The 26,764-nt window shown below is 43.7% G+C and overlaps 1 protein-coding gene across 2 annotated transcripts; it reads left to right on the forward strand.

Moving 5' to 3' along the window:
- Window positions 1–6,428: 6,428 nt before the first annotated feature.
- NEK2 (NIMA related kinase 2) lies at window positions 6,429–17,389 on the forward strand (the record flags this gene model as incomplete). 2 transcript variants are annotated; one of them, XM_082673961.1, is made up of 8 exons in its annotated part: window positions 6,429–6,628; window positions 7,809–8,026; window positions 8,296–8,536; window positions 10,621–10,703; window positions 11,444–11,570; window positions 12,615–12,834; window positions 14,260–14,385; window positions 17,163–17,389. In XM_082673961.1, exons 1-8 carry the CDS (start codon window positions 6,533–6,535, stop codon window positions 17,387–17,389), a joined length of 1,338 nt encoding a protein of 445 aa, XP_082530087.1. In that variant the 5' UTR covers window positions 6,429–6,532. The 2 variants fall into 2 exon arrangements, with proteins under 2 accessions (XP_082530087.1, XP_082530088.1); XM_082673962.1 differs by lacking the exon at window positions 14,260–14,385.
- Window positions 17,390–26,764: the final 9,375 nt, after the last annotated feature.

Raw genomic sequence — 26,764 nt, forward strand, 5'->3', positions numbered from 1 at the left:
CACGATCCTGGATCCCGTACTGGACGCCATCGGGCCTTCAGTTTGGATCTGCCACTCAGCACCCTGAGTCAGTTACTTAACATCTTTGTGTCTCCAGTTCCCCATCTGTAAATTCCCCATGGGCATGTGTGAGATGGAGCGAGACAGGCTTACCGGGTGCTGGACCTGAGCTCAGTGACTGGTCACTGGTCACTGTAACAGGCTGTCGCTGCAGGCTTTCCTTTCTGCCTCTGCCCCGGGGTGTCCTCCCTAACGAAAGCCAGCAGCCCGGAGGTGACCCTCTAGCTGGGCTTTGTTAAAGGATTAGCGCAGAAAAGCAACACAAAGGGCGCGGGGCTCTTGCGGGCTGAATCCAGACTCAAGTCGGCTGCTGATGGGAGGCACCTGGGAGCTCGTGGCGGTCCCTATAGTGGAACAGGCCCGAGCCGCTGTCTTTGAGTTCTGCCTCCTAAAAGTCGAAATGAAAGTTCCTCCTCTGACTTCTTTCCAAACCCTCCTCACTAAGTAAACGCAGCCTCTCCCAAGGTCTCCGTGGGTTGCATTCAGGTCGCCGTGGCCACCGTGCTGGCAGTGGCTGGCAGCAGCTGGGAACCTGGGGCAGGCGTTGGCTGTGAGGAACCACTTGCTCCTCTGGGTGACATATCATGAGTGTGTTACGTGACGTCAGCTGCAGGCTGGTATCATGGGAGTGGTGACAATGAGGGTGGAAATGCCTCGGGGAGAGGTCACTCATTCTCCAGGGGCACAGGACCAAGGTGCAAACAAACAGAAAGGCCGGGCCCGCAGCTGCTCTGGAAGGCTGTGCGGGGCTGTCCACACACACACACTGTGTTGCCCGCCCTCCCCATCTGGTCCAGCGGCAACCCCCGCAGGCTGGTCTCTGCCCCACTCGACTTGCAAATGCTCTCAGGGAGGTCACCTGTGCTCTCCAAATCCAGTTTTCATTTCTGCCCATCCTTTCTGTGCTCTTTTTGCAACATCCGGCCCCGTGGACCACTCCCACATTCTTAAAACGATCTCCTCTATTGGAACCTGGGTTAGAGATTATTTCCATATTGCCTTCTACCCCTTTGGTCATGTTTCTTGGTCCCTTTTGCTGACTTTTCTTCCTTTACAGCCCAGTATAACCTCCAGGCTCCCTTCTCTGCCACTCTTGGGGCACATTCATCCCCACACCTGGCTTCTGTCACCACCTACTTCCAGTTCTCTGGCTCCAGCCTAGACTACTCTGTTGAGACTCTGCATCCAGCTGCCCACTGGCCAGTCCCCCCATAGGCCTGTGGGCTCATCATGCTCTCAGTATCCCCCACCCCAACCTGCTCCCCCTTCAGCATCGTCTCCTGCAGTGGAGGACACCGCCATCCATCTGGTCACTCAAGCCAGGAGTTGTCCTCCCGACTTCCCCTACATAGGGTTGCTCACCGTATCTCATCTAATCTACCACCCAAACGGTTCTAGACTCCCTCCTTCTCCTCCATTGCCCCATTTCAGCTGATATCATTTCCTCCTGAGTTGTTACCATAACCTCTCGTAACATATTCCTGTCCTCCCACGTTCATTCTCTATCTTGTTACTGGGGGATCTTTCTAGAGCACAGCCTGGTAATATTCGTCTGCTCAAAGCTTCCACTGTGACTCCATCACCTTCAGAAGATTGCCTCAACTCCTGGGTCATCCTGCTTACCTAACTGGCTGTCTCACGAGGTAACCACAGGCAGCCTTTGGTCCGCTAACCTGCGGGCCCCGGCATGCCTTCATGTTTTCACCCACAGTCCCCTCTCTCCTAATTCTAATTCATCCTTTAGATGTTGTTCAGGGGTCATCTCCCCCAGGAACACTTGCCCTGACCTGCACTCCCTGCCATTCCTATCAGAGCCTGGCTCCTCCCTCTGGGTTCCTTTGACATTTAGGTAAAGCTCTTGCAGAGAGATTATCACACTGAATAGGGATAGCTGATTTACACGTCTCACCTTTCCAGGGGAACCTCTTTGAGGGCAAGTGCTGATCTTTTATCTTTCTATCTCCAGCACATGTCACTGTGTCTGTTACTCAATAAATGTTGCTGATAAAAGTCAAGAATGAAGAGGATGTTGAGAAAGCTAATGCAGACGTAGCTTCTTAATAAAAGCTGTTATCTGGGGTCAAACCAAGGGCTAAGCAGACCAGCCTTCTGGCTCTGATAGCAGTTCCGGTGGGTTTTCAGGAGGAGGGTTTTCAGTTTTCAGTTTTCATGTGAAGCTGGAAGGATCATTAAAGGTCATCACATTTAAAACCCTCATTTTACAGGGAGGTGAAGTGGATTCCCTTGGTCATACAGTTCATCAAAACAGAACTAGCCAAACCTGGGTCCCTAGACCTCATGCTCACTGCTCCTACAATTTCACTGTGCTGTCCCCTGAAGGGAAAATTAGGAGTGTTCTCTAAAAGCTCCTGAAGTCCCTTAGATACACATTATGGCTTCAGCATCTGTGATTCGTTCTAACTTTCTTCTTAACCAATTTATATTATCACTATTCTTAGAGATTTGATAATATATATCCTGAATATACAAATATCATTAAAAAAGCATAAAATTTGTGGGTGGCTGTTTATCTGAAAGTTTATCCTTGTATTGAACAGAAGTCAACCTTTCCCTAACTTGTACCCTTGGGTGCTAGCATGACACTATCCCTCTTTAAAATGTGACAGAGCTAGAACTAACCACAATGTGGTCTCAAAGAAAAATTTCTTATCATCCTCTTCCATCAGCTGCCTGCCATTAAACCCAAAGCTGTCCCTTAGCTTCATCTTGTCCTTCTGTTTAGATCAAGTGGTGGGTCGCTATTAGGGTCAGTCTCCATAACACCTCATTCTTTCCTCTAGAACATGGTTATTTATTGAGCACATACTATGTCGTGCACCTTCCTTTAACATCTTTTAGCTCCTACTCTCTCTAAAGAATCTCTCTCTTTTATTTCTAGAAATCTTTATTAAGCACTTTAAAGAATTTCCATAATCCATGACTTCAAATGGCTCCAAGTAACTGTGGAGATAAGACACACAAACATGTTTTCTGAGATTTGACAAGCTAAATATGCAAATCTCGAAGTGACCTCTCAGGACAGGTCTGGGGGTGGGCTGGTGCAGACGTACTGACTCCTCGTTTATCATGCGGTGATTTACAGCCCTCTAGTGGGTCTTTAATGCAACATATGAAGGGAAGCCGAGGGCAATGGAGTATGATGGCTCATTTGTTTGTTCCTTCGCTGGTACATTCTTTCAATGTACAAATGCCAACTGAGTGCCTACTACGTTCCAGGCATGTTTTAGGTGATGGAGATACTGCAGTGAACAAAAGAAACAACAAAAATATCACCTGCATTAGTTACTTAAGACGAAGAAAACAGTGAGTAGAACAAGTCTGGGACAAAGCTCGAGTATGAGTTTGGACACGTTAAGTTGGAGGTGCCCATTAGTCTTCCAAGGAGCTTCTTTTAAAAATGTGTTGGTGTCTTTGGGAACACCTGTAGAGCACTTGTGAGCAGAACACACAGACATAGTGCAAATAATCTCTTTATTTGAGATTTCACCAAATTTAAATTAAAACTGACAACAATGAGCATATTTAGCAAGAAAATTGTGAAGACACTGAATCAGACCCTGGGTGTGGGAGCCTGGTTATAGACAAGTTCAAGCCTTGGTCCCACCCTTATGGAGCTGGTCATCTCTTAGTTCTCTCTTTCAATGTAGTCTTTGTAGTCTTCTCCATTTCTGTCTCAGTTCTTTGTTTTCTTAATTCTAGTAGAATTTGTAATGGTTGCATTTCTCTGTCTCCTTGGTACATCTACTGTCTCCACCTCCAAGACTGCACGTCAGTCCCACTCACTGGGGTATCTTCAGCACCTGGCGGGGCCTCGATTTATAGTTGTTGAAGGATGAGTTTTCGATTTAATAGGTCAGGTAAGATAGATATACATGAGCAGCAAGTAATTCAGACTATTATATGGCACATCCTAAATGAGTAAAGAACACAGTTAATTGCTCCTTTAGGAGGTCACCGTGGGTTGAAGGCAGCCAGGGAAATTTTCAGGGAAGGAACTGGGCTTGAGCTGAGTCTTAAAGGATGGGTGGAATATGAAGGAAGGAGGGAGGAAGTGATGGGGGAAGGGGTATTTCCTCTAAAGTGTTCCTGATCGACCTCCACATGTTCCTCAGCCACCAATGTCTCTTTTTTCTCAGCCTCTAGGCTGTCCTGCCCCTCACTCCCACCCAATGATATGGGCTAACTTTGGCATGATTTTAGGGTTTGTCATGCCATACCCATGTCACTCTTTACCATTTCTGTCTCTTTTCTAATGAACACTCAGCATATGAATTCCTATCATTATATCTGGCACATAAAAAGTGCTCAATAAATATTTGCTGAATGAACATATGTGCCTAGGAGCCACTCTCCATACTCTTGGGATGGCTCTTTACCCAGTATTTAGTCTCTGCCACAGGGCTGGAGGCTATCGAAACATGAGTACTCATCCAAATTCTTACATGATTATTAATAAGCTGCTTTCTCATATTTTCATTTAACAAAGATTTTTTGCATGCCTGTTTTATTACAGGGCTTATGCTAGCTACAAGGAATTTGAAGTTGAGCCACTGTGAGATCCATATAAACAAATAACAAGTTAAGGTGGACTTACGTACAAAGTGGTTTATGAACGCTATAGATGGAGGAATTGCTTGTTCTAGGCTGCTAGGAAAGGCTTTCCAGAGTACAGGAGAGAAAGTTGGCACTGAGTCTTGAAAGACAAGTTGTGTCCTCTAGACAGACATGATCAGGGGTAGGGGAGTGGATAAGGGAGTGGGATGGACAGTATTCCAGACAAATGGAGTAACAGGTGCAAAGGTGGTGGTGGTAGGAGGGAACTGAGAAAGTGTGCCGGGTTTGGGGAATTGGGGCAAAGCATCAGAGCATAAGAATGGCCAGAGAGAAGGTGCAGGGTTGGATTTGAGGTGGGCCAGCGAAAGAGCTCCAGGGATGTCAATCTTTAAGAGGTACTAAAATAAAAAAATATAAAGCCAATTAACTGAGCCACTTGTGGCTCCTTACATAACTTTTGAAAACTAAACTGGTTCCATTCCCTTGAGGTAAGACAGTGCCCTTGAACGTTACTTTAAAAATCTCCTGGCTGGCAATTCCAATTATGTTTTATTCAGTGCAGGTAATAAATTCCTTATTTTTAACATAAAGAGGTTTGTAATTCTTATTAATAGGAAATCAAGTTACTTTCAATCCCATGCTGATCAGATATTTAAAGAAAATTGACCTATTTATGCATTGCCAAATTATTAGCCTTCTTGTAAAGTACTCCTCCACCTTTGGATGGAGGTCTCCAAGTCCCCTCTCCCAGGTAAAAGTGGGACTGTTCCATCTGGCTGGGCGAGCTGAAAGTGTTTGTCTCTGTGCATGCCCAGAAAAGGCTGCATTCAATGAAGTATTGTCAATCAACTATGTGCTTGGCACCCCTTATAACCAATTTGGTAGTCCTTTCTAATAAAAAAAAAAATTTGTAGGAGTCTTAAAGGTAAACCTCTCTCTGCCTTAGAGCCACCATATTCTCCTGGGTATTCCAAAACATCAGGGACTTCCATATTGCACCCTGAGGTTTTGTACAAATCCTCTGCATGTTAAACAGGCCTCTAAGTTTGGTGTTCAAAGATACAGTCTCTCTATGAGGACTACATCCTAAAGTCATGTGTGAACTTTAAATCATTACTATGAGTATCCACTGTTTTTGCATTTATTCTTCTCTTCCTGGATGTTGGAACTAAGCAAATACTATAACCTTCCTGTGCTTCCATTTCCTCATCGGAAATAACGCCAATTCCTGCTTTATTACTTTACAATACATGTAAAGTGCTTGTCCCGCAAGCACTGTACACAGTCCCGCAGCACTGTCAGCACTTATTCGCGCACCCTTCAGGGAGAGACAGTCCTTTTCAGCTCTGTACTCAGTTCTCACCCAGACTTCAGCGTGACCCTGCCCCGGGCTCAGGGTACAGGAACCTGAGAGAGGAGGGCGCGTACAAAGAATGGGTTGTGTGACAGGTCAGAGTGCAAAGGCAGCTGGTTGAGGCAGTGAGCAGAAAAGTCTGAAGAGAGGTCTCTGGACTTCGGTTGCCTTGGCGACCTCAGCCAGAGGAACAGGGTGGCGGGGAACCGCCTGCCACTGCGGCTTTCTGTGCCCCGCCCTCTCTTTGGTTTTAGCTCCGCCCCTTTCTCCCGAGACGTCGGAAGCAGACGCCGACACCGACGCCGACGCGGTTGCCTAGCGATACACTTTTCCCAAGATGCCCAGGGTGTTGTGTTCTTCTTAGCCAATCAGAGAGGCGAAGCGGCCTTACCGCAGGCCAATAGACTGCGAGGCGGGGGCCCGCGACGGTTAAACTGGGCTGGAGACTGGGGCGGCCTGGCGCTGTGGCTTGAGGTCTCCGACTCGGTGGCTGCATATCCGCGACGGTGGTGCGACGTTCAGGTGTCCTGCGCGGGTCTGGCCATGCCGACTCGGGCGGAGGACTACGAGGTGCTGTACACCATTGGCACGGGCTCCTACGGCCGCTGCCAGAAGATCCGGAGGAAGAGCGATGGCAAGGTGAGCGCGGGCTTGGTGCCTGTCTCCGCCCCCGCCGCGGTTGTGCAAACTGCGGGGGGCGCGCCCTCTGCCGCCGAAGGGAAGCGAGGGGCCTGGGGCTGTGCGTCTGGAAGGCAGGGAGCTCAGAAGAGTTAGCCATCTCCCCTCAGGTCTGTGTCGGTCCTGGGTCTCTCAAAGGATGGGAAACTGTGTCCCTTTTTCCTTTTTTTTTTTAATTTTTCATTTCTGAATCTGTCCTTAATCTTTAAATAAAATTAATAGAATGTGCCAAATAGAATATTGTCAAATACATAACACCGCTTTGCTATTTACATGAGATTGCGCATTTTTATATATTTATGTTATATGTATATATATTTTTTCCATCTTTTTTCCTTTCTCTTCCATTTTATTCCTTTTTCCCAATTTGACCTGCTAAGGGCCTTCAGTTGGTGACAGCTAGCTGACTCCTGAGCTGTTTTTTTTTTGCGGTACGCGGGCCTCTCACTGTTGTGGCCTCTCCCGTCGCGGAGCACAGGCTCCGGACGCTCAGGCTCAGCGGCCATGGCTCACGGGCCCAGCCGCTCCGCGGCATGTGGGATCCTCCCGGACTGGGGTACGAACCCGTGTCCCCTGCATGGGCAGGCGGACTCCCAACCACTGCGCCACCAGGAAAGCCCTCCTGAGCTGTTTTTAGAGAAGAAGAGCCCTCTCGGTCATGAACATCAGCACCTCGAACTTTTATGTCTTGTAGTCAGAATTCATTTAAAATACCCATTATTCGGATTGTTGGATTCAGATTTCCCAAGGTGTGTAGGTAGACTTTACACAAAGAAACAATGGAGAGGAAATTGGCTCTGACGGAAGGACCTTTACTAAAGTTCTCTTACCTTGGAAATCTTGACTTGGAATGTTCGAGGACTTTGACCACCTCTGCCCCAGCTTTGACCAGCTTTGACTAAGCAACGGAAGTTAGGCGGTTGGGGGAGGTCTAATGTACCTCGTCACTCTCTGTTGCATCATTTACTGCTGAAAAATTAGGGGAGGATTATGGAAGTAAACTCAGGGGTCCTTAGGTTCATTGAACTACATTAGATGATGTCACTGTATGATCTACTTACTAGAGAAGTAATTTTTAAAAGTTTTTAAAAAGGTTTTGAGTATAACGAGTTTATTTGTACCTTGGAAATTTTTATTTCAGATCTTAGTTTGGAAGGAACTGGACTATGGCTCCATGACAGAAGCTGAGAAACACATGCTTGTTTCTGAAGTGAATTTACTTCGTGAGCTGAAGCATCCAAATATCGTCCGATACTATGATAGAATTATTGACCGAACCAACACAACACTGTACATTGTAATGGAATATTGTGAAGGAGGGGACCTGGCTAGTGCAATTACAAAGGGGACCAAGGAAAGGTAAAATCTCTTAAATGGGCCTAGTTTTGCTTCTGTTAAGCATCCTGTATTAGGATCAGGGACAGAGTACTTAGTAATGCGGAAGAGTCTTCTGGTGTTTGTTTGGTGGGTCCACGGTACTTTAGAAAATCCCTGGTATGTCAGTACCCATATATCATATCAATTTATTTCCCTATGTGTACACTTTGAAAACTAGATAATTCACATCATCCCATCTTTGTTATGGTTTTATTCAGAAGTTATAGGCTATATAACTGCTTTGATTTCAGACAATACTTGGATGAAGAGTTTGTTCTTCGAGTGATGACTCAGTTGACTCTGGCCCTAAAGGAATGTCACAGACGAAGTGATGGTGGTCATACTGTGCTGCATCGGGATCTGAAACCAGCCAATGTTTTCCTGGATGGCAAGCAAAACGTTAAGCTTGGAGACTTTGGGTTAGCTAGGATATTAAACCACGATACGAGTTTTGCAAAAACATTTGTTGGCACACCTTATTATATGTCTCCTGTAAGTATTTCAGAATTTAGATGCTTTTTAAACATCTTAATGCTAAACACTCAACTTTTTGTTTGTTTAGTAATATCCAATAGCCAAGAATTAACAATACTGTTTTATTTTAAATTTATATTTTTCCAAATGGACCACCAGACCATTAAGTTCCTGTATTAGCAATATAAATCAAGCTTTCATTGAATGACTACCAAGTGCTAAGCTCTGGGATCACAGAGATGAGATAGGTTTTGTCTCTGCCCTCAAGAGCAGAACTTCCCAAAGTGCCGTAGGTCCTGGACACCAGCTGGAACTCATCTGGGGTGATCGTTTAAAATGCAGAGTCCTGAGCCCCAAATCCAGTGAATTTGGATCTCTGGACAGGTCTTTGCACTCATCTTCTTTTTTCTTTGTTTGTCCTCCACCACTTTTTATTTTGGACTTTGTATTTTAACAGACCTTCTAGGTGATTCTTGTGCATGGAGATTCAGGACCCAGAAGGCTCACTCACTTCTGACAACATATTTTTGCAGTGTTAACTTTTTGTACTTATTCTTTTTTTATTGCCTTTTCCTACAGTGCAGCTGCAGAGTCCACCCATTTACCTGTTTCCTCAGTTGCTGAATATTTTGTTTCCAAAATGTCTCACCATTCTAAAGAGCACTGCTATGCATGTCTTTGTATGAATTATTCTTTCTTCCTTTTTGGTTATTTCCTTGGTGTTTAGCTCTCGAAATGACATTTCTGGGTCAAAGGGTATGAACAGTTTATGGCTCTCTAGTGACTTTTGAAAAGCTTGAATCAATAAGTGATAGCACCAAAGTGTTGTATATGAAAGATGAGCAGATAAAGATGGAGAGAGATTTATTTTTTTAGCTGTTCACAAACATTTTCAGGATTTTCTCAGTCTTTTTTAGTTATGTTAACCAATCTGACTACAATATAAAACGTTGTAAATTAGTGATTTTTTTTTTTTTTGCGGTACGTGGGCCTCTCACTGCCATGGCCTCTCCCGTTGCGGAGCACAGGCTCCGGACGTGCAGGCTCAGCAGCCATGGCTTATGGGCCCAGCCGCTCCGCAGCATGTGGGATCCTCCCGGACCGGGGCACGAACCCGCGTCCCCTGCATTGGCAGGCGGACTCTCAACCACTGCGCCACCAGGGAAGCCCAGTGATTTTGTTTTTGACTCAGATTAGACATGGCCAGAGCAGTGTCGTTTTCTCACTGGATCAGATTCCAAATAGAAAGCCTTTGATATAAAGGAAAATTATCCAGAGGTGGTTCTTGGAAAAATTGAAACCTGCACAATTCTTTTGTTCCTGTTTCCCCCTGCCCTTGTAAATAGATCAGTTTAGCCTTCCCTATGGGATTGTCAGGAAGTGGCACCAGACTCCCCTGTTGGACTTTAAATTACTAAGAAGACTTCTGAAGATTTCAGTACAGTACTTGCCTCTGTGCCCTCTGTTGAGAATAAGAGCCGTGGTGGACTGTTGTTACTGTACGTGTGGAAGAAAGGCAGACAATTAAAATAGGAAGTGAGAATATTACTTACTACTGTGGTATATAAGTGGACTAAGGGAAAAATATATAAATGAATAATTCAATTAGCCATTTATGTCTATATTCATTTAAATGTGGGCTAGATGTTATTCTAGAATTTTCTGTGGTTCTTTTAAAATGGAGTTTCTAGATTATGAATTCTTTGAGGGTAGAGGGTAGAGCTATCTCATGTTCACCTTTAACTTGCCAGTGCCTTGCCTGTAGTAACATAATAAATATTTGCGAATGAAAAATAAGTGAATGAATTATATATGACAAAGTATATTAGGATAAGATCATTGCCTTTTTTCCATTATAAATTTGAATATAAAGTACCATCTTTTTGTTGTTATGATACAAGATCTAATCAGCCTTTTGTATTTGAAATTTTTGTTATAGATATAAAATATTTATAATATAAAATTTGTTCCCTTCTTTTCCTTGAGTGAATATTACCAAACTTTAAGGTTCCATTTTTGTCCCGGGACTAATTTTATAAGTTTTAAAACAAAATGAACTTTAAACTCCTATTTTCTTACCTTTTTTTTTTCCCCCCCTTAAGGAACAAATGAATCACATGTCCTACAATGAGAAGTCAGATATCTGGTCACTAGGTTGCTTGCTGTATGAACTGTGTGCATTAATGTAAGTACAATGAAGACAGAGTTTTAGTCTGAGGTTTACACTTAGATTTGTCACCTTTCACCAGGTTCAGCTTTTTGAGCATCCATGCACATTCAAGTCTGAAAGAATCATACGGTGGGTTAAAATTAAGGTAGATGGACAGGTTAAAAAAAATTATTTACAAATTAGTAATATAATCCCTGAGGCTGGATCTAGACTTGTTCAAGCTTCTAACCTGGTTAGATGTTTCTCTGTTAGACTGAGCTTAGCTCAAGGGGAGAGCATATAGGTCAAGCCTGTGGAAGAAATGAAATAAAGATCTAGAGAAGCAGTCTAGGGTTTGGACAGGAAAGAGTTCTGATTCTTTCCCTTTTTTCTTTCTGTTTTTTCCCTTCTAAAGTATTCTGTAGAGCAGTGGTTCTCAACCAGCGAAGGGGAATTTTGCCCCCCAGTTTTGCCTCCCATGGGACATTTGACAATGTCTGGAGACATTTTAGTTGTCACAACTAGGGATAGCTACTGGCATCTAATGGACAGAGGTCAGTGATGCTGCAAAACATACTAAACAATGCACAGGACAGTCCCCATAACAGAATCATGTGGCTCCACATGTCAGTAGTGCCAAGGTTGGGAAACTTAGCTACAGAAGAAGATCCTAGAAGTAGAAGCATAAATACAAACTGGACCTTAAACTCTGCTTTTGGTTTGCTTCTTCTTATATATTTTCATTTTTACATTTAAAAAAAAATTTTTTTCCCCAGGCCTCCATTTACAGCTTTCAACCAGAAAGAACTAGCTGGGAAGATCAGAGAAGGCAAATTCAGGCGAATTCCATATCGTTACTCTGATGAATTAAATGACATTATTACAAGGATGTTAAATTTAAAGGTAAAGTTTATAAGATGATATACTGTATGTTTCCATCTCTCAGCTAAGTTTTGCAGTGTATACTCTCGTGGAGCAATGAGTCTAAAGAAACATTAAATATATTTCTTTAGCTAAATCTACTGTTACCACGAGTGAAAACATGTATCCTTGGCACATTGCAGGCCTGCCTTCTGTGCTTTCTTTGTGTCTCCTCCCACTCTGCCATGCTAACAGATGGTTGGTAGCAAGGAGAGATTGCAATAAGGATCCAAATCCTCAGTTCCCCTTGTCCTTGCCTACCTCAAAGTGGCAGGTGGTACAGGAAGGGGCCAGGAATAATACCTTATTACTCTGCCTCTAGCTCTGAGAGATTAGAGATCATTAGAGATGGGAATCGTGGGGGAGGGCTGACTAAAAAGAGTAGAGGGGAAATAAAGAGATTATGTAGAAAAAAATCTGGCAGTGGGATGGGGAGGGAGATGTCCTAGGGATCGGGCTGTGTAAGAATAGAGTTAAATGCTGTGGGAGTTCAAAGAGAAGGAAGGATGCAGGTGAAGTAACAGGATTGAAGGTCGGTGAGAGAGCACCCTGCTTAATGTAGTTTGGAGATGCAAGGGCAGTACGTGCCCTGAAACAGACCGACCCTAGCAACGCTACCCAGCACAGCACAGGGATTGAGCCTTCTTAGGTTAAAAGGGGAAAAAAGGTAAGTTAAAATGTGCATTACTTTGTGGACCCAGAACCTCATGAGTTAAAGCCACCAGTGAACTTATTTTTCAGGTGTTTAAGACCCATGTGTGTGTGTTGGGGCGGGGGGAATGGGCAAAATGGGCGAAGGGGGTCAGTTGCATGGTGATGGATGGTAACTGAACTTGTGGTGGTGATCACTCTGTAGTATATACAGATGTTGAACTATAGTGCTGCGCAAGTAAAAAAAAAAAAACCATCTGTAAAGGAGTCCTTTCTTTTGCCTTGGAAATGTATGCTGTTTTAAATGTAACTGCTCTTTCAGGATGAGTAGTCCATTATGTAGTGTGCCTGTAACACCGAATATTTTTTTCCCAGGATTACCATCGACCTTCTGTTGAAGAAATTCTTGAGAATCCTTTGATAGCAGACTTGGTTGCAGAAGAGCAAAGGAGAAATCCTGAGAGAAGAGGGCGGCGATTAGGAGAACCAGGAAAGTTGCAGGACTCCAGCCCTGTATTGAGTGAGCTGAAACTGAAGGAAATACAGTTACAGGAGCGGGAGCGAGCCCTCAGAGCAAGGGAAGAAAACCTGGAGCGTAAGTCTGAGTGGGGGTGAAGCACAGAGAGCTCCAGGAAGCTTATTCTAATGTATGTGAAAATCCATCTGAACAGAGGATCTCATGTCTGTGTTCTATTAGAACGTTTTTATAAATACTTGCGAAACCAAGATATGCACATCAAGCTTGCTGCACCTTCATGTTGAGCCTCTTTCTCTGAGATCAGCTGTTGTCGTCACATTGTTGGGCCGTAACTGTGACAGCCCAGCCCTGGGCTGTAGAGTCACTCATTTCTTTATCTTTCTTAATATATGGACCCTGAGGTTTCCCATTGTAAAGAAGGTCTTAGAATTTGCCAGCGCTTCTCCCTTCTGATACGCTGCTCCAACACAGCCCGGGTCTGAAATCCTACAGTGTGTAAGACTAGATGTATTTGGGCAGTTCCACAGAGCATGTGGGTACAAGATACTTAAATACTCTGATGGGTATTGACGGACTGGGTGCTAATGAGTTTTTGATGTTGAAACTCTGTCTACTCCACTAAAGTGAGAGCTGCTACCCAGGTTTTAGGATTCTGCAAGGCAGCAGCAGCAGTGCAGCTCTGCATTTTGACATCGAGGGATGAGACGGGCTGCGACTGTCTCCTTCCCCCCTCATGGCTCACCCAATCTCGCTTCTGCAGCTCAATGCCGATGCAGACTTCATAAGTGTTTTTCTATTTAAACGTACTTACAAAGCATCTAAATGCGTTTGTTAATGTTTTACTTCCTAATGATAATTGTCTAGTACTGTGAGATACGCTGTCTGTGGGAGGTACAGCCTGTGCTTACCTGAAAATCTTTGTCTCTTCTGTCAAAAGAATTCTTTAAAAAAAAAAAAAAACCCACAAAAAAGAAACAACCAAAAACTTTTCATTAAAACTTTCCCCAGTGTTTTGTAATTTCACAAAGCAGCTGGAATCTGAACTCTCTGAATGCTGGGCCATGAATAAATAATAGCCTTTGTTAGTACCACCTAACTGAGCTGTGGTTTTTTCCCTTCTATTTGGGTGCTGTCATTCACCCAGAGGGAGAAGGGTTTGTACCGCAGCCGGGTAACGCCCGGAAAATGAACTGTTGCCCCTTCTCCGTGGAGAGCAGGGATGGCAGTAGCTCTTTGTTTTCCCCCATGAGTTATTCCCACAAATCACAACCCTTTGGTTGTGAAGCTGACTTTGTCCTTGTGCTTAAGCCAGTCCTTAGGAGAAAACCTAAGACAACAAACAACATACTAACCACACAGCATTATGAAACGGGAACAGTCCGGTTGGCTGGAGTATACAGTAGGAAACCCTTCACAAAACATGACTCATCAGAGGTCAGGCTGTTAGCCTTAGCGATAAGGAAAAGCGGTAAGATTACCAAATGTGAACTGTTTATGCCACTTGTTAATTTCTTTCTTTCTCGTTCCATTCCCTTCTTAAAGAGAAGGAACGTGAGCTTTGTGTTCGTGAGAGACTGGCAGAGAACAAGCTGGCCAGAGCAGAAAGTCTGTTGAGGAATTACAGCCTGCTGAAGGACCAGAAGTTCCTGTCTCTGGCGGGTGGTCCAGGTATGAGAACCAGCTCAGAGAACAGAAGTTGGTGCCACAAATGAGGAAACGGGCACCAGCGTTGCCCCGAAGGTGGCTTTGGCAGCCCTTTAAATTTCCAGAGTCTTGAATTTTATGATGGAGTGAATTGAATATATGCATTTCAGTGGAGATAAAAATTGTGTTTTAGCAATGACTGACTTAACTGTGATCAGAGACATGAGGCAATGAGTCAGGGTGATTTCATCTTCGGTTTTATTTGCTTTATCAAACTGTGTTCAGTATTTGATATTTATTTTTAAAAACTAGGTCATTTTATAGAAATGCTGTGCCTTTCAGATTTTTCTCTGGGTATATTTTCAAAACTCTACATTTCTCTCCATTTTCAAGTGAAAATCCTAGCATTTTACTATTACCACACGACCAACTCATATTTGCCACATCCTTCATAGAAAGTATGGCTTAAAAGGTGTGATAAGCCAGCTGTAGAATAGGCCATTACTTTTGGATCTTTGCTAAGACCCGTTCCAATTGAAACGTGTATGTCAAAGTGTGACTGCTTAATACCTGCGTATGCTCTGTAATAAGTGAGGGAAACAAATGAAACCAGTGATGGAAGTAAATCTCTTTTTTCTCAATATTGCTATCTACCATTTCAGTGTTTTTATAATATTTATTTCAGCTTCTCTTAGATTCCACACTGCCATCCATAAAGATAAACTAGACTTAGATCATGATTACTGTGATAGAGTGAGGAGGAATTTTTATCTGGGTAAGCGTCATGCATCAAGCCCGTTGCCGAGAACTATGTGGAAGGTCCTGTTGGGGACGGCTCTCCCAGTTAAAGAGTTTATTTACATCTTGCCCTGAGAGTCTTTGAGCAAAGGGTGAGAAGAGCTGGCAAAGGATGATGTGTTTCACTTCGTAGGACACGTAGGTAGAAGAAGCTACCGGTATGCGAATCATGGCAAAGCCTTGAAATGAGCTGTGGGAATGGTGTCCAATGTGGGTAGGAGGTGTTTTAAAGTACTGAGCATGTCAGAGCCCTAAGAAAAGCAACAAAGCGGTGGGGAGGGGGTGCCCTTGTGAACTCAAGACAGTTGGAAATATCCTCTCCCCATCCTTGGGCTATAAAATTCAGACATGAGGAAAACAAATAAATTGAGACCATCACAGTAAGCAACAGCATCTTTTAAAAGCTCTACTTAGTCTATTTAATGAAATACTAATTCTTTTTTTAAACACTTTCTTATAAAACTGTCTTATTAGTAGGATTTACAGTTTACACTGTCTGTTTACAAATGTATAGGTGTTTGTGGTAATAAAGGTGGATCTATTTGAAACAATGGAGTTGAGGCCTAAAAGCAATCTCCTAAAATGCTTTGCAGAGAAGCCGTGTATGAAATAGGAAGTTGGGACAGTCAGAGGGCAGCCTGCTCCTCCCTCAGGGCGTCTCCATTTCTTTGGACTGGAACGTTCATCTCTAGCTAGTCACGTGACTTCTTACTTCCTCACTCTCATCAGGTCTCTGCTCAGAAGTCACCTTATTATGCAGCTTCATCACTGCCAACACCCCCAGCACCTCTGTCTCCCTCTCTCCGTGTTCATTTCCTTCACAGCACATACCATCCTCAAATATTCCTCATATGGGCTTGTTTATTTGTTTATGGTCTATCTCCTCCTACCACAATAGGGCCTTTGGTCCACAACGACCCATACAGTGAGCTCAGTAAATATTTGAACGTATTTCCTTTAAATGAACTCAAAGGAAAAACAAAAAGGTTTTAGAATTCAAACCTTCAAGTCCCCGACCCCCAGATAGTTGTCAGTTCCTAATAGTGTAGCCACTGTAAGTAGATTATTATTTTTTTCATGTTAAAAGAACAGTTCCCTCACTGTTAACTCGATTTACTTTTACCATGCTGAATCTTGCTTAGGTTCTTTTTGGAAGAAGTTTCTGGTCAGTTAAGCCGCTTTAAAATGTGTTCTTAAGTATTTAGCCAAAACTGTAGGTGCTCGCTGTGAAGACGAGCTTCTGCTTCCGTACTTTTCTGGAAGTAATGTGTTCTAGGTAGAATGACACTTGCTTTCAAGCATAGAGATAAATAACATTGGTTTCCAGAAGTTTTATATTGTGGCCCATAATCCTCAGTGCATTTAACCTTAAGAGGAATGTTGATTGTGAGAGAATAAAACATAGGTTCCTTGATTTTTGGCTACAGATTAAAAGGCTGATTGATTTCTGCCAACCTCATGCCCCTAACCTGTTAAAAAAGAGACAACAGATCCAAAATGGAGTCACTAGTCACCAAATGTCACCAAATCAGGACTTAATACCTAACTTACTGGCAGTTTCAGCCTCTCTCAGGAATGGAATCTTAAACCAGTTAATCTGGAATTACCTGGTCAGTACTAGTGAGGTCATCTGCCTGATAGACCCCTGCTGTCCCCTAAAGGACAGTGACCTTGCCACAGACAATCCCCCCTTTGCTGGTGTAACTTCCTGGTCCTGCCCCCTTCTACCTATAAAAGCCTTTCCTTTTGTACAGCTCCTTAGAACTCCTTTCTGTCTTCTGGATGGGATGCTGCCCGATTTATGAATCGTTGAATAAAGCCAGTAAGACCTTTAATGTTTGCTCAGTTGAATTTTGTTTAACACTCCTATCCCAGAGAGAATAAACAGGTACCCAGATTTCACATGCAAACTGACAATAAATATTTTGGTAAGTTTGATAAGTATGGAGGAGTTCATCTCCTGTTCATGAAACTCAAAAACCTTTTTCTTTTTTTTTCTAAAGAACTTTTTGATCTTACATCCTCGATAACGAAGAAGAAAGTTCATTTCAGTGGGGAGAGTAAGGAGAATGTCATGAGGAGTGAGAATTCTGAGAATCAGCTCACCTTCAAATCCAAGTGCAAGGACCTGAAAAAAAGGCTTCATGCTGCTCAGCTTCGCGCTCAAGCCCTGTCAGACATTGAGAAAACTTACCAACTGAAAAGCAGGCAGATCCTGGGCATGCGCTAGCCTGACCCAGAGACACAGACCTGTGTACAGTGTTTAATGTTGCCAGCCCTTTCGCGATGGGTATTCTACTGCTGTAGCCTGTATACTTGGTTCTGCGAGCCGTGCCTTTTCTGTAGTAAGCAGGGTGGTTTGGTATTACTCTTGCTGTTTTTCAGCAAGAATTGTACCAATGGGGCTTCCCTGGTGGCGCAGTGGTTGAGAGTCCACCTGCTGATGCAGGGGACGCGGGTTCATGCCCCGGTCCGGGAAGATCCCACGGCTGGGCCCGTGAGCCATGGCCGCTGAGCCTGCGCATCCGGAGCCTGTGCTCCACAGCAGGAGAGGCCACAACACTGAGAGGCCCGCGTACTGCAAAAAAAAAAAAAAAAAAGGTATTGTAAAGAACGCTTCATAGAAAGAAGAACGCTTTCTTGGCCAGTTGGGTTTTTAATCCTGTGTGTGATTACTACTGGAACATGAAATGTTATATTCTATATGTTGGGGTGGGGAAATAATATTAGAAAAAGATATTTACCCAGGAGCAGCACTTAGAAGTTTTAAGGGACTGAAGTGGTGTGCTTACAATTGTCACGTCTAGAGTTAAAATTTAAGTCTGAGGCTTTAAATGTTCTTGAGCTTAGAGAAAACCTAATTGGATATAGATTGGTCACTAATACCTTGACATCTCGCTTATAAATATCCCCTTGCTCTGTAGTTTAAATCTGTCACCTTTTGTGAAAATCCATCACTATGATGTCTCCACTCTTTCTTTCCCTTTTTATCCTGTTTAACAGTATGTGAGCTGTCTGTCATTTGCCCACTCTTTTTTCACTAAATAAAAGAATTCTTTAGTTTTCCTGTATTCATGTCGCCTGTATTTGTTGATCTTAGTTGGAGGGAGTCTGTGTTTGTGATATTTAGGCATTGGAGGGTAGGGAAGAGAATGTGATGCTCGCAAGAGCTATACGGCACTTTACTACCCATCTCATTTGTCCATCTAAGCCAGTGGTTCTTACGGGGGCAGTTTTGCCCCCCAGGGTATATTTGCAATGTCTGGAGATATTTTTAACTGTTATGATTGGAGGGAGGGTGCTACTGGCATCTCTTGGGTAGAGGCCAGAGATGCTGCTAAACATCCTATAGTGCACAGGACGGCCCTCACAACTAAATGTCAGAGTACCACTCTTGAGAATCCTGATCTCAGCTGAGACTTGTTGGAATATACCCCACCCTTGAAGGAAACTTATTTTGGTTTTGATGGATTTTTTTTACATGTCTGACTTTTAATATGAATTAGCAGTCCTTGCTGTGCCCATCACATTTTTCATGTGATGTTTTCCTGGCAATGCTAATCCTTTTAGCTTAATGAAATAAGACCAAGTTATGAAGGGTTATAATGTCATAAATGGGAAGAAATAGCTCCTTTATTAGTTATCTTATTATAGGTTTATTACACCGTTGATAACGTAGTTCTATCAAAGATATAATATCGAAATACAATCAGAAACTGATTACCAGGCCTTTATGGTATACCCACAGATTAATCCTAACAGAACCACTTTGATGTAAATGTTGAGTATAATTTGCAGGGCCCAGTGCAAAATAAAAATGTGCTTCAAAAAGCAGGAAACAAGTACCATTAAAAGTACATATGGGACTTCCCTGGGGTGCAGTGGTTAAGAATCCACCTGCCAATGCAGGGGACACGAATTTGAGCCCTGGTCCGGGAAGATCCCACATGCCACGGAGCAGCTCCGCCTGTGCGCCACAACTACTGAGCCTGTGCTCTAGAGCCCGCGAGCCACAACTACTGAGCCGTGTGCTACAACTGCTGAAGCCCACGCGCCTAGAGCCCATGCTGCACAACAAAAGAAGCCACTGCAATGAGAAGCCTGTGCACCACAACGAAGAGTGGCCCCCGCTCGCTGCAACTAGAGAAAGCCCGCACGCAGCAACGAAGACCCAACACAGCCAAAAATAAATAAAGTTTATAAATAAATAGATAAAAGTAAAGGTATATATAAAGCCTTGTCCTTTCTTCCAAGGTCCCTCTGCTTATTGTGGTGTTGTTTGCTATTTAATTTTATAAGTAAAGAGAATTTGAAATTTTAAATTATTAGCATGAACTTTACTATTCATCTTTTATGTAGTGTGATGCCAGTTTTAAATGCAAGTAGCAGCACATTTAGCTCATCTGTGGGATCACTGAAATTATGTAATTCATATTTTGTGACTCAAGCTGGCCAGAAGAGACACACACACACATGCCTGTGACAGGTGCCTGGGGACGCGTGACTCTGGCACCTGCCTTACACACTGCTGGTTTGGAGAAGTGGAGCCCACAGCCTCCACTGCAGCAGATAGGTCCCCCCAAGGATCTTACACCTCCAAGCTGGGACTTTCTTTGTACCTTGATCGAGGTGCCTGGATCGCCCCTGCCAAGATAAGGCCTCTAGCTGGCTGCCCACCAGCTATGCTCTGGGGCTGCCAGCCGAGGACGGGGGAAAGGCATTGGGAGGCAGCTGCCGCCAACCCCTCTCCGGAGAAACTTCTGGGCACCCTTGCCCTGCCCATGCTGAGGCCCCTCTGGGAACAGAGTGTGGGAGGCTGGGTAGGGCTCGGTGCCCCAGGGGCGGGAGGCGGGACCATGTGAGCTGAGGCCCTGAGCCCATACCTGCACCCCTGCCCCACTGGACTGGACTTACAAAACACGAATTCAGCAACACATGATGAATTTCAAGACTGCAAGCGCAGAGCATTAGACTCCAGGTGGACCCTTCTGAATGCCAGCTCCTTCTACATGTGAGGCCTGTGTGACTACACTGGACCCACACTCGTGAAACCAGTCCTTTCTTTAGGAAACTCCTTTCCTACCTTAGGAAATGAGGTTCCTTTCCAGTTTTAATCCTGTGGCATGCAGAGCTTCTCTAGTTTCCCCTATCTCAGACTCCACCTTTGCTTTCATTCCTTCCTTCAATCAACCAACCAACAATTACTGAGCACCTACTACAGCTAGGCACTGTTTAAGGTGCTGAAGGTACAGCAACGAAGAAAGGCTAAAATCCCTGCCCTCAGGGAGGTGCCGTTCAAATGGGGCAAGATAGTAAACAAAGAAGAAACAAGTAGGGGGAGTCAGTGCTGAGTGCCACTGAGAGGAATGAAGCCTGAAAGGGGCGGAGGATTGGGCGGGTGCAATTTTAGAAGAGGTGGTCATTAGTGTTGAAGTGGGGTGAAGGAGAAAAGGAAAAGGGAGGTTTGAGTGGGGTATGTGGTCGGGGAAGAGATATCAGTAGGGGAGGGGAAAGTCGAACATGACTGGGAGATGTGATAGGGCAGTACTTGAAAGCGAGCAGAAGCTCGGAAACTGAGGAGTGATGTTTTTATTTGCTTATGCATCTCCACCCCTAAAGCTCGGAACATCTGAGGGTATTTGGGCAATGATGATCGTAATCTAAGAAGAGGATTTCTTTGACGGGGGAGCCGGGAGAGTCCTCCCAAATGATGCTTCTTCAGCATCACTTTCTAAGATATTTCTAAGGTGCATTGCATGACATCAACACCATACTTACCATTACAGTCTTTTATTGTTTACACAATAATGAATTTCACCAAGCACAGCCTGCTCGTAGGCATTTGAAAAAGGGTCATTGGATTTGAGAAAGATTAACCAGATGCTCTGAGAGACAGCAACCACAAGGTGGCACCATGGGTCTGTTAGACCGGAAAGCCCACCCTGTCCATATAGCCCGTGCAGTTGGTTTGCTACTGAGAGATTGCACGTGGGCCTTGGTTAAATGCCTTATTCTCATTATTTCATTCAGTCCTCACAACACCCCCTGAGAAGTTGACATCATTAGTGTCACATTCTACACGGGGGAACTGAGGCTCAGAGATCACAGCTGGGAAGAAGCACGGTTGGCTTCTGAAATATTTCTGACTCCAAAGCTCATGCTCTTGACTATAACCCTCTACTGGCCTGCCTCCACAAGACAGCAAAAGTTTACCTTTGTCCCCAAACCATCTAGTTTCCCCTAATGATGAGTTAAGGGTGAGATACCCCATAGCCTTACCCAAGACACTTGAATGATGCTGAGCCGGCATGGCTAGGGTCCAGTGGCCTTTCAGACCTGCTTGCTTGGGGAGACAGGTTACTGTTTGGGGAGGGGGTGCCCAAGAGGTGGTTTTCCAGTGACCCTCACAGGACCCCAGGCCTTCCCTTCTTTCCTCAGCATCTTCTCCAGGGCCACCTTACTCAGGCCTGTCCTCCCTGGAGGTATTTTGTTTCCAGGTGACTTTCCTTCCAGGATAAAGCCCATATCCCTCAAAGACTCCAGGTAAGGCTGCCCTCCCAGGATGAACTGAGGATGAAAGCAAAAGATGATGCAAGGAAGCTGATTAGAAAAGAATGGAGAGAATGTCTATGGTCCAACAAGAAAGGATTGTCATTCATTGGCCTTGATGGCTGGGAAAATATAGATCCATACTGGATGGATGGATTGCACAGCGAGGAGGATGACGAAAGCTGATGGAATCCACGGGTGTGTGAGGGCCCGCCTTCCCTGTAACCCCGGCTCACCCCACACTGGAAGGGCAGAGGTCAGCGACCTGGGAACCCCCCACATCTGAAAGGCTGGGTTCAACCATACTCAGAGGGGCCGGTAGGGGCACCCTTGCTTACCTCCACCAAGGCTCCTCCTACATTTCTGACACCATGGCCACAGCCAGGGCTCTGAGGCTCCACAGCTCTGCTGGAGCTACTGAAACCCTAGACATCTAAGGCTGCCCATCACTTGACACCCAGCCAGGAAGGAAACCCCCCCCTCCTCCCACCTGCCCCAACTTTCTCTTGAGACAACATGCTGGCCCTCTTGATACCACTGGGTGCTCCTTAATCTTAGCCGCACATTTACAGGAAATGTTCACAGCAGTTGATTTTATTCAATACATTTGTTTTTAAAGTCCTTAAATTATGAAGTGATAGCATCAATGTAGAAAATCTTAACAATATTTCCATTGCATTTTGTTCAGAGATTGTGACCAGATTTTAGAATGTGATTTTTCTTTGCAGCTTAATATGTGACCAGTGAAACATTCTATGAATTACAGGAGACAAAAAAAATCTATGTTCTTTTGTAAGACATGATGGTTAGCTTTCTCTGGGCAACCCTGACTGATACATAATGTATATCTTTTGATATGCATATTTAATTATGTCCTTGCTTATTATTCATCTGTTTAGTTTGTTAGAAACTCAAAATGTGTCAAAATGTTTCACTGCTATTGTTTTTCTGTTTCTTCTCCTATTTCTAACACCTTTCCCTTCAATACATTGAGATAGTGTTATTTGTCACTTAAAGGTTTATGAGAGTTTCAGCTTTGAGAATTATATCCTTGTTAGTAAAATGGTTCTCTTTGTGTAAAGATGTTTGTAAAAATTGTTTTGTCTGACATTGATATTGTTCACAATCAGTATACTGTCACTGATATTGGTATTGTTTCTTGTTAGTTGCATTTGCATAAAATACTTTTGTTATGTTTACTTATAAATTTTATTGTAATTTTGCTAAATAAGTTTCTGATGAACAGCATATAATTAGGTTTTGTTTTTTTTTAAACACAGTCTAAACGTCTCTGTCCTTTAATGGAGGAATTCATCTAACTTAGATTTATTTTTGTAAATTGTAAATTTGGTCTTTGTCCTTTTGTGGTATTCGAATCCATTAAAAATGTTTTCTTGTTATTTCTGTTTTCAACCCTTTGACAAACTACATTTTCTCTACATTTATGATTTATAGTTTTTGGAGCATATAAGCAGTTCCTAATTATATATGTAAGTAGTTCCTAGTTTAAGTATATCATTGGTTTCCAACAAATTTTTCAAGAGCACTCTGTTAACTTGCATTTCTTTACATTGAAGTGGAGAAATCAACAGTAAAAAAAAGATTCTAACAATATGGAAATATATATAGTAAAAATTAAAAAGTAAAAGTTCTCTCATCCATGATCCCACTTTCTGTCTCTCTTTCCAGAAGCAGCTGTTAACAGTTTGGTGTTTGGTGTTTCCTTCTAAACCTCCTGTGTGTGGCAGGGTTGGGAGGAGCTTTCGAGTGGGGAGTCTCTATGTATGGAGGTCTGTGGTGTGTGTGCGTCTACATATATGTATCTATCTGAGTATGTGTATTTAAAACACACTCACACATAGGATCTTTTTTTTTTTTAACATCTTTATTGGGGTATAATTGCTTTACAATGGTGTGTTAGTTTCTGCTTTATAACAAAGTGAAGCAGTTATACATATACATATCTCTTCCCTCTTGCATCTCCCTCCCTCCCACCCTCCCTATCCCACCCCTCCAGGCGGTCACAAAGCACCTAGCCGATATCCCTGTGCCAGGCGGCTGCTTCCCACTAGCTATCTACCTTACGTTTGTTAGTGTATATATGTCCATGCCTCTCTCTCGCCCTGTCACAGCTCACCCTTCCCCCTCCCCATATCCTCAAGTCTGTTCTCCAGTAGGTCTGTGTCTTTATTCCTGTCTTACCCCTAGGTTCTTCATGACATTTTTTTTTCTTAAATTCCATACATATGTGTTAGCATACGGTATTTGTCTTTCTCTTTCTGACTTACTTCACTCTGTATGACAGACTCTAGGTCTATCCACCTCATTACAAATAGCTCAATTTCGTTTCTTTTTATGGCTGAGTAATATTCCATTGTATATATGTGCCACATCTTCTTTATCCATTCATCCGATAATGGGCACTTAGGTTGTTTCCATCTCCAGGCTACTGTAAATAGAGCTGCAGTGAACATTTTGGTACATGACTCTTTTTGAATTTTGGTTTTCTCAGGGTATATGCCCAGTAGTGGGGTTGCTGGGTCATATGGTAGTTCTATTTGTAGTTTTTTAAGGAACCTCCATACTGTTCTCCATAGTGGCTGAACCAATTCACATTCCCACCAGCAGTGCAAGAGTGTTCCCTTTTCTCCACACCCTCTCCAGCATTTATTGTTTCTAGATTTTTTGATGATGGCCATTCTGATTGGTGTGAGATGATATCTCATTGTAGTTTTGATTTGCATTTCTCTAATGATTAATGATGTTGAGCATCCTTTCATGTGTTTGTTGGCAGTCTGTATATCTTCTTTGGCACACATAGGATCTTAATACATGCACTGCTCTTTTATTTGCTTTTTTCAGTTAGCAATAATCCTTTCCTTTTGGTGCATATAAACTCTCTTCTTTCTTTTCTGAATAGCTCCTTTGTGTCAGCTTTTGCATTTATCCCAAACTCTTTCTAGGAAGGTAGCCTTACCTCCAGTCGAGGAGAACAGCATACCTGGAGTGCCCAGCATCTGGAGAACACAGCCCCGTCTCAAAAACTCGGGGCCTTGGGGATAGGTTGGCACACACCTTTGAAATACTTATTCCCACAAGGCAGTTCACCTGCTCCAGTCACAGAATCACTGGCCCCAGCTTGGCCCTTGAGAACCTTCTTGGTCAATTAACTGGGGAAATGGTGGACCCAGCAAAAGGAATCCTCTCAAGCAGGGCTGACTGTCCCAGAGCATGCTGGGTAAATCCTCATGATGCTTGATGGAGACTCCCAGGGTTTGGAACAAATCTGACATGAATCTCCCCTCTGCTCCTTCTCAGCACAATGTTGGCCCACCTGCTAAGAGAACCACGTCCAAGGGCTTCCTACTGGGGGTCAACTCTGAACACAAAGAGCTGAGAGCCTCACTTAGACACTCAGCAAGGGCCCTGCCTTCGGCCTGTTTGTTTAACCTCTCTGAGCTTCAGTTTCCTCACCTGGAAAAAAGATTAAGTGGGACAGGGACTTCCTTGGTGGCACAGTGGTTAAGAAGCTGCCTGCCAATGTAGGGGACATGGGTTTGAGTCCTGGTCCGGGAAGTTCCCACGTGCTGCAGAGCAAAAAAGCCTGTGTGCCATGACTACTGAGTCTGCGCTTTAGAGCATGCGAGCCACAAGTACTGAGCTCACATGCCACAACTACTGAAGCCCACGTGCCTAGAGCCTGTGCTCTGCAACAGGAGAAGCCACTGCAATGAGAAACCCGTACACCGTAACAAAGAGTAGCCCCCGCTCAATGCAAATAGAGAAAGCCTGCACGCAGCAACAAAGACCCAACACAGCCAAAAATAAATAAATAAAAATAAAAACACCAGCATCTCCTTTAAAAAAAAAAAGATTGTGGGACAAACTGTAGTCAGGGACCTAGAATTGTACCTGCCCATGAATTTATTTCCCCTGACTTCGGGAAAGATTTTAAAGTGGCTTATAAGAAAATAAAATGCATACATTAAAATTAAGGAAGAAAGATGGAGCCAGGAATGGGTTCAGTGTGAGGATTGCACATAATTAAACACTTACTATTGTTGGGCCACAAATTGGACTTTAAACTTCCTAGCAGCCAAAACAAAAGGGGGAAAATGCTTGGTTATCCCCTATTGGCCTAGAAAATAAAGGCAGTCTGCTTGCTCAGGAAATGTGGGGCCATCCGGGTGCTAATGTGAGAGGGTCCCCCCTTTGCACCCTTGTGAAGAGGACCCTCTACCCCACATGTGGGATGCTGGCATCACCCAAGCTTGATTCAGTGAAAGCTGTGATAACTGGGAGAGCAGTTTTTGAAATAGTGTGTTTTTCTCTTTCACAGTCCTGTAACTTTGCCTCTTTCCTCACCCCTATTTTCACGAAGCATGCCTTGGGGAGGATCAGGCCTGTTACAGTAAGAATGTTGAGAGAGACCACCAGTCCCTCCCATCAGGAAGCTTGTACAAGCCTCTTAGATAGCCTCATCCACCAGAGAGCAGACAGCAGAAGCAAGAAGAACTACAATCCTGCAGCCTGTAGAACTAAAACCACATTCACAGAAAGACAGACAAGATGAAAAGCAGAGGGCTGTGTGCCAGATGAAGGAACAAGATAAAACCCCAGAAAAACAACTAAATGAAGTGGAGATAGGCAATTTCCAGAAAAAGAATTCAGAATAATGATAGTGAAGATGATCCAGGACCTTGGAAAAAGAATGGAGGCAAAGATCAAGAAGATGCAAGAAATGTTTAAGAAAGACCTAGAAGAATTAAAGAACAAACAAACAGAGATGAACAATACAATAACTGAAATGAAAAATACACTAGAAGGAATCAATAGCAGAATAACTAAGGCAGAAGAATGGATAAGTGACTTGGAAGACAGAATGGTGGAATTCACTTCTGCAGAACAGAATAAAGAAAAAAGAATGAAGAGAAATGAAGACAGTCTAAGAGACCTCTGGGACAACATTAAACGCAATAACATTCGCATTATAGAGGTCCCAGAAGGAGAAGAGAGAGAAAGGACCTGAGAAAATATTTGAAGAGATTATAGTTGA

The sequence above is a fragment of the Grampus griseus genome, assembly GCF_964374135.1.
Source record: "Grampus griseus genome assembly, chromosome: 1".
NCBI classification, from domain to species: Eukaryota; Metazoa; Chordata; class Mammalia; order Artiodactyla; family Delphinidae; genus Grampus; species Grampus griseus.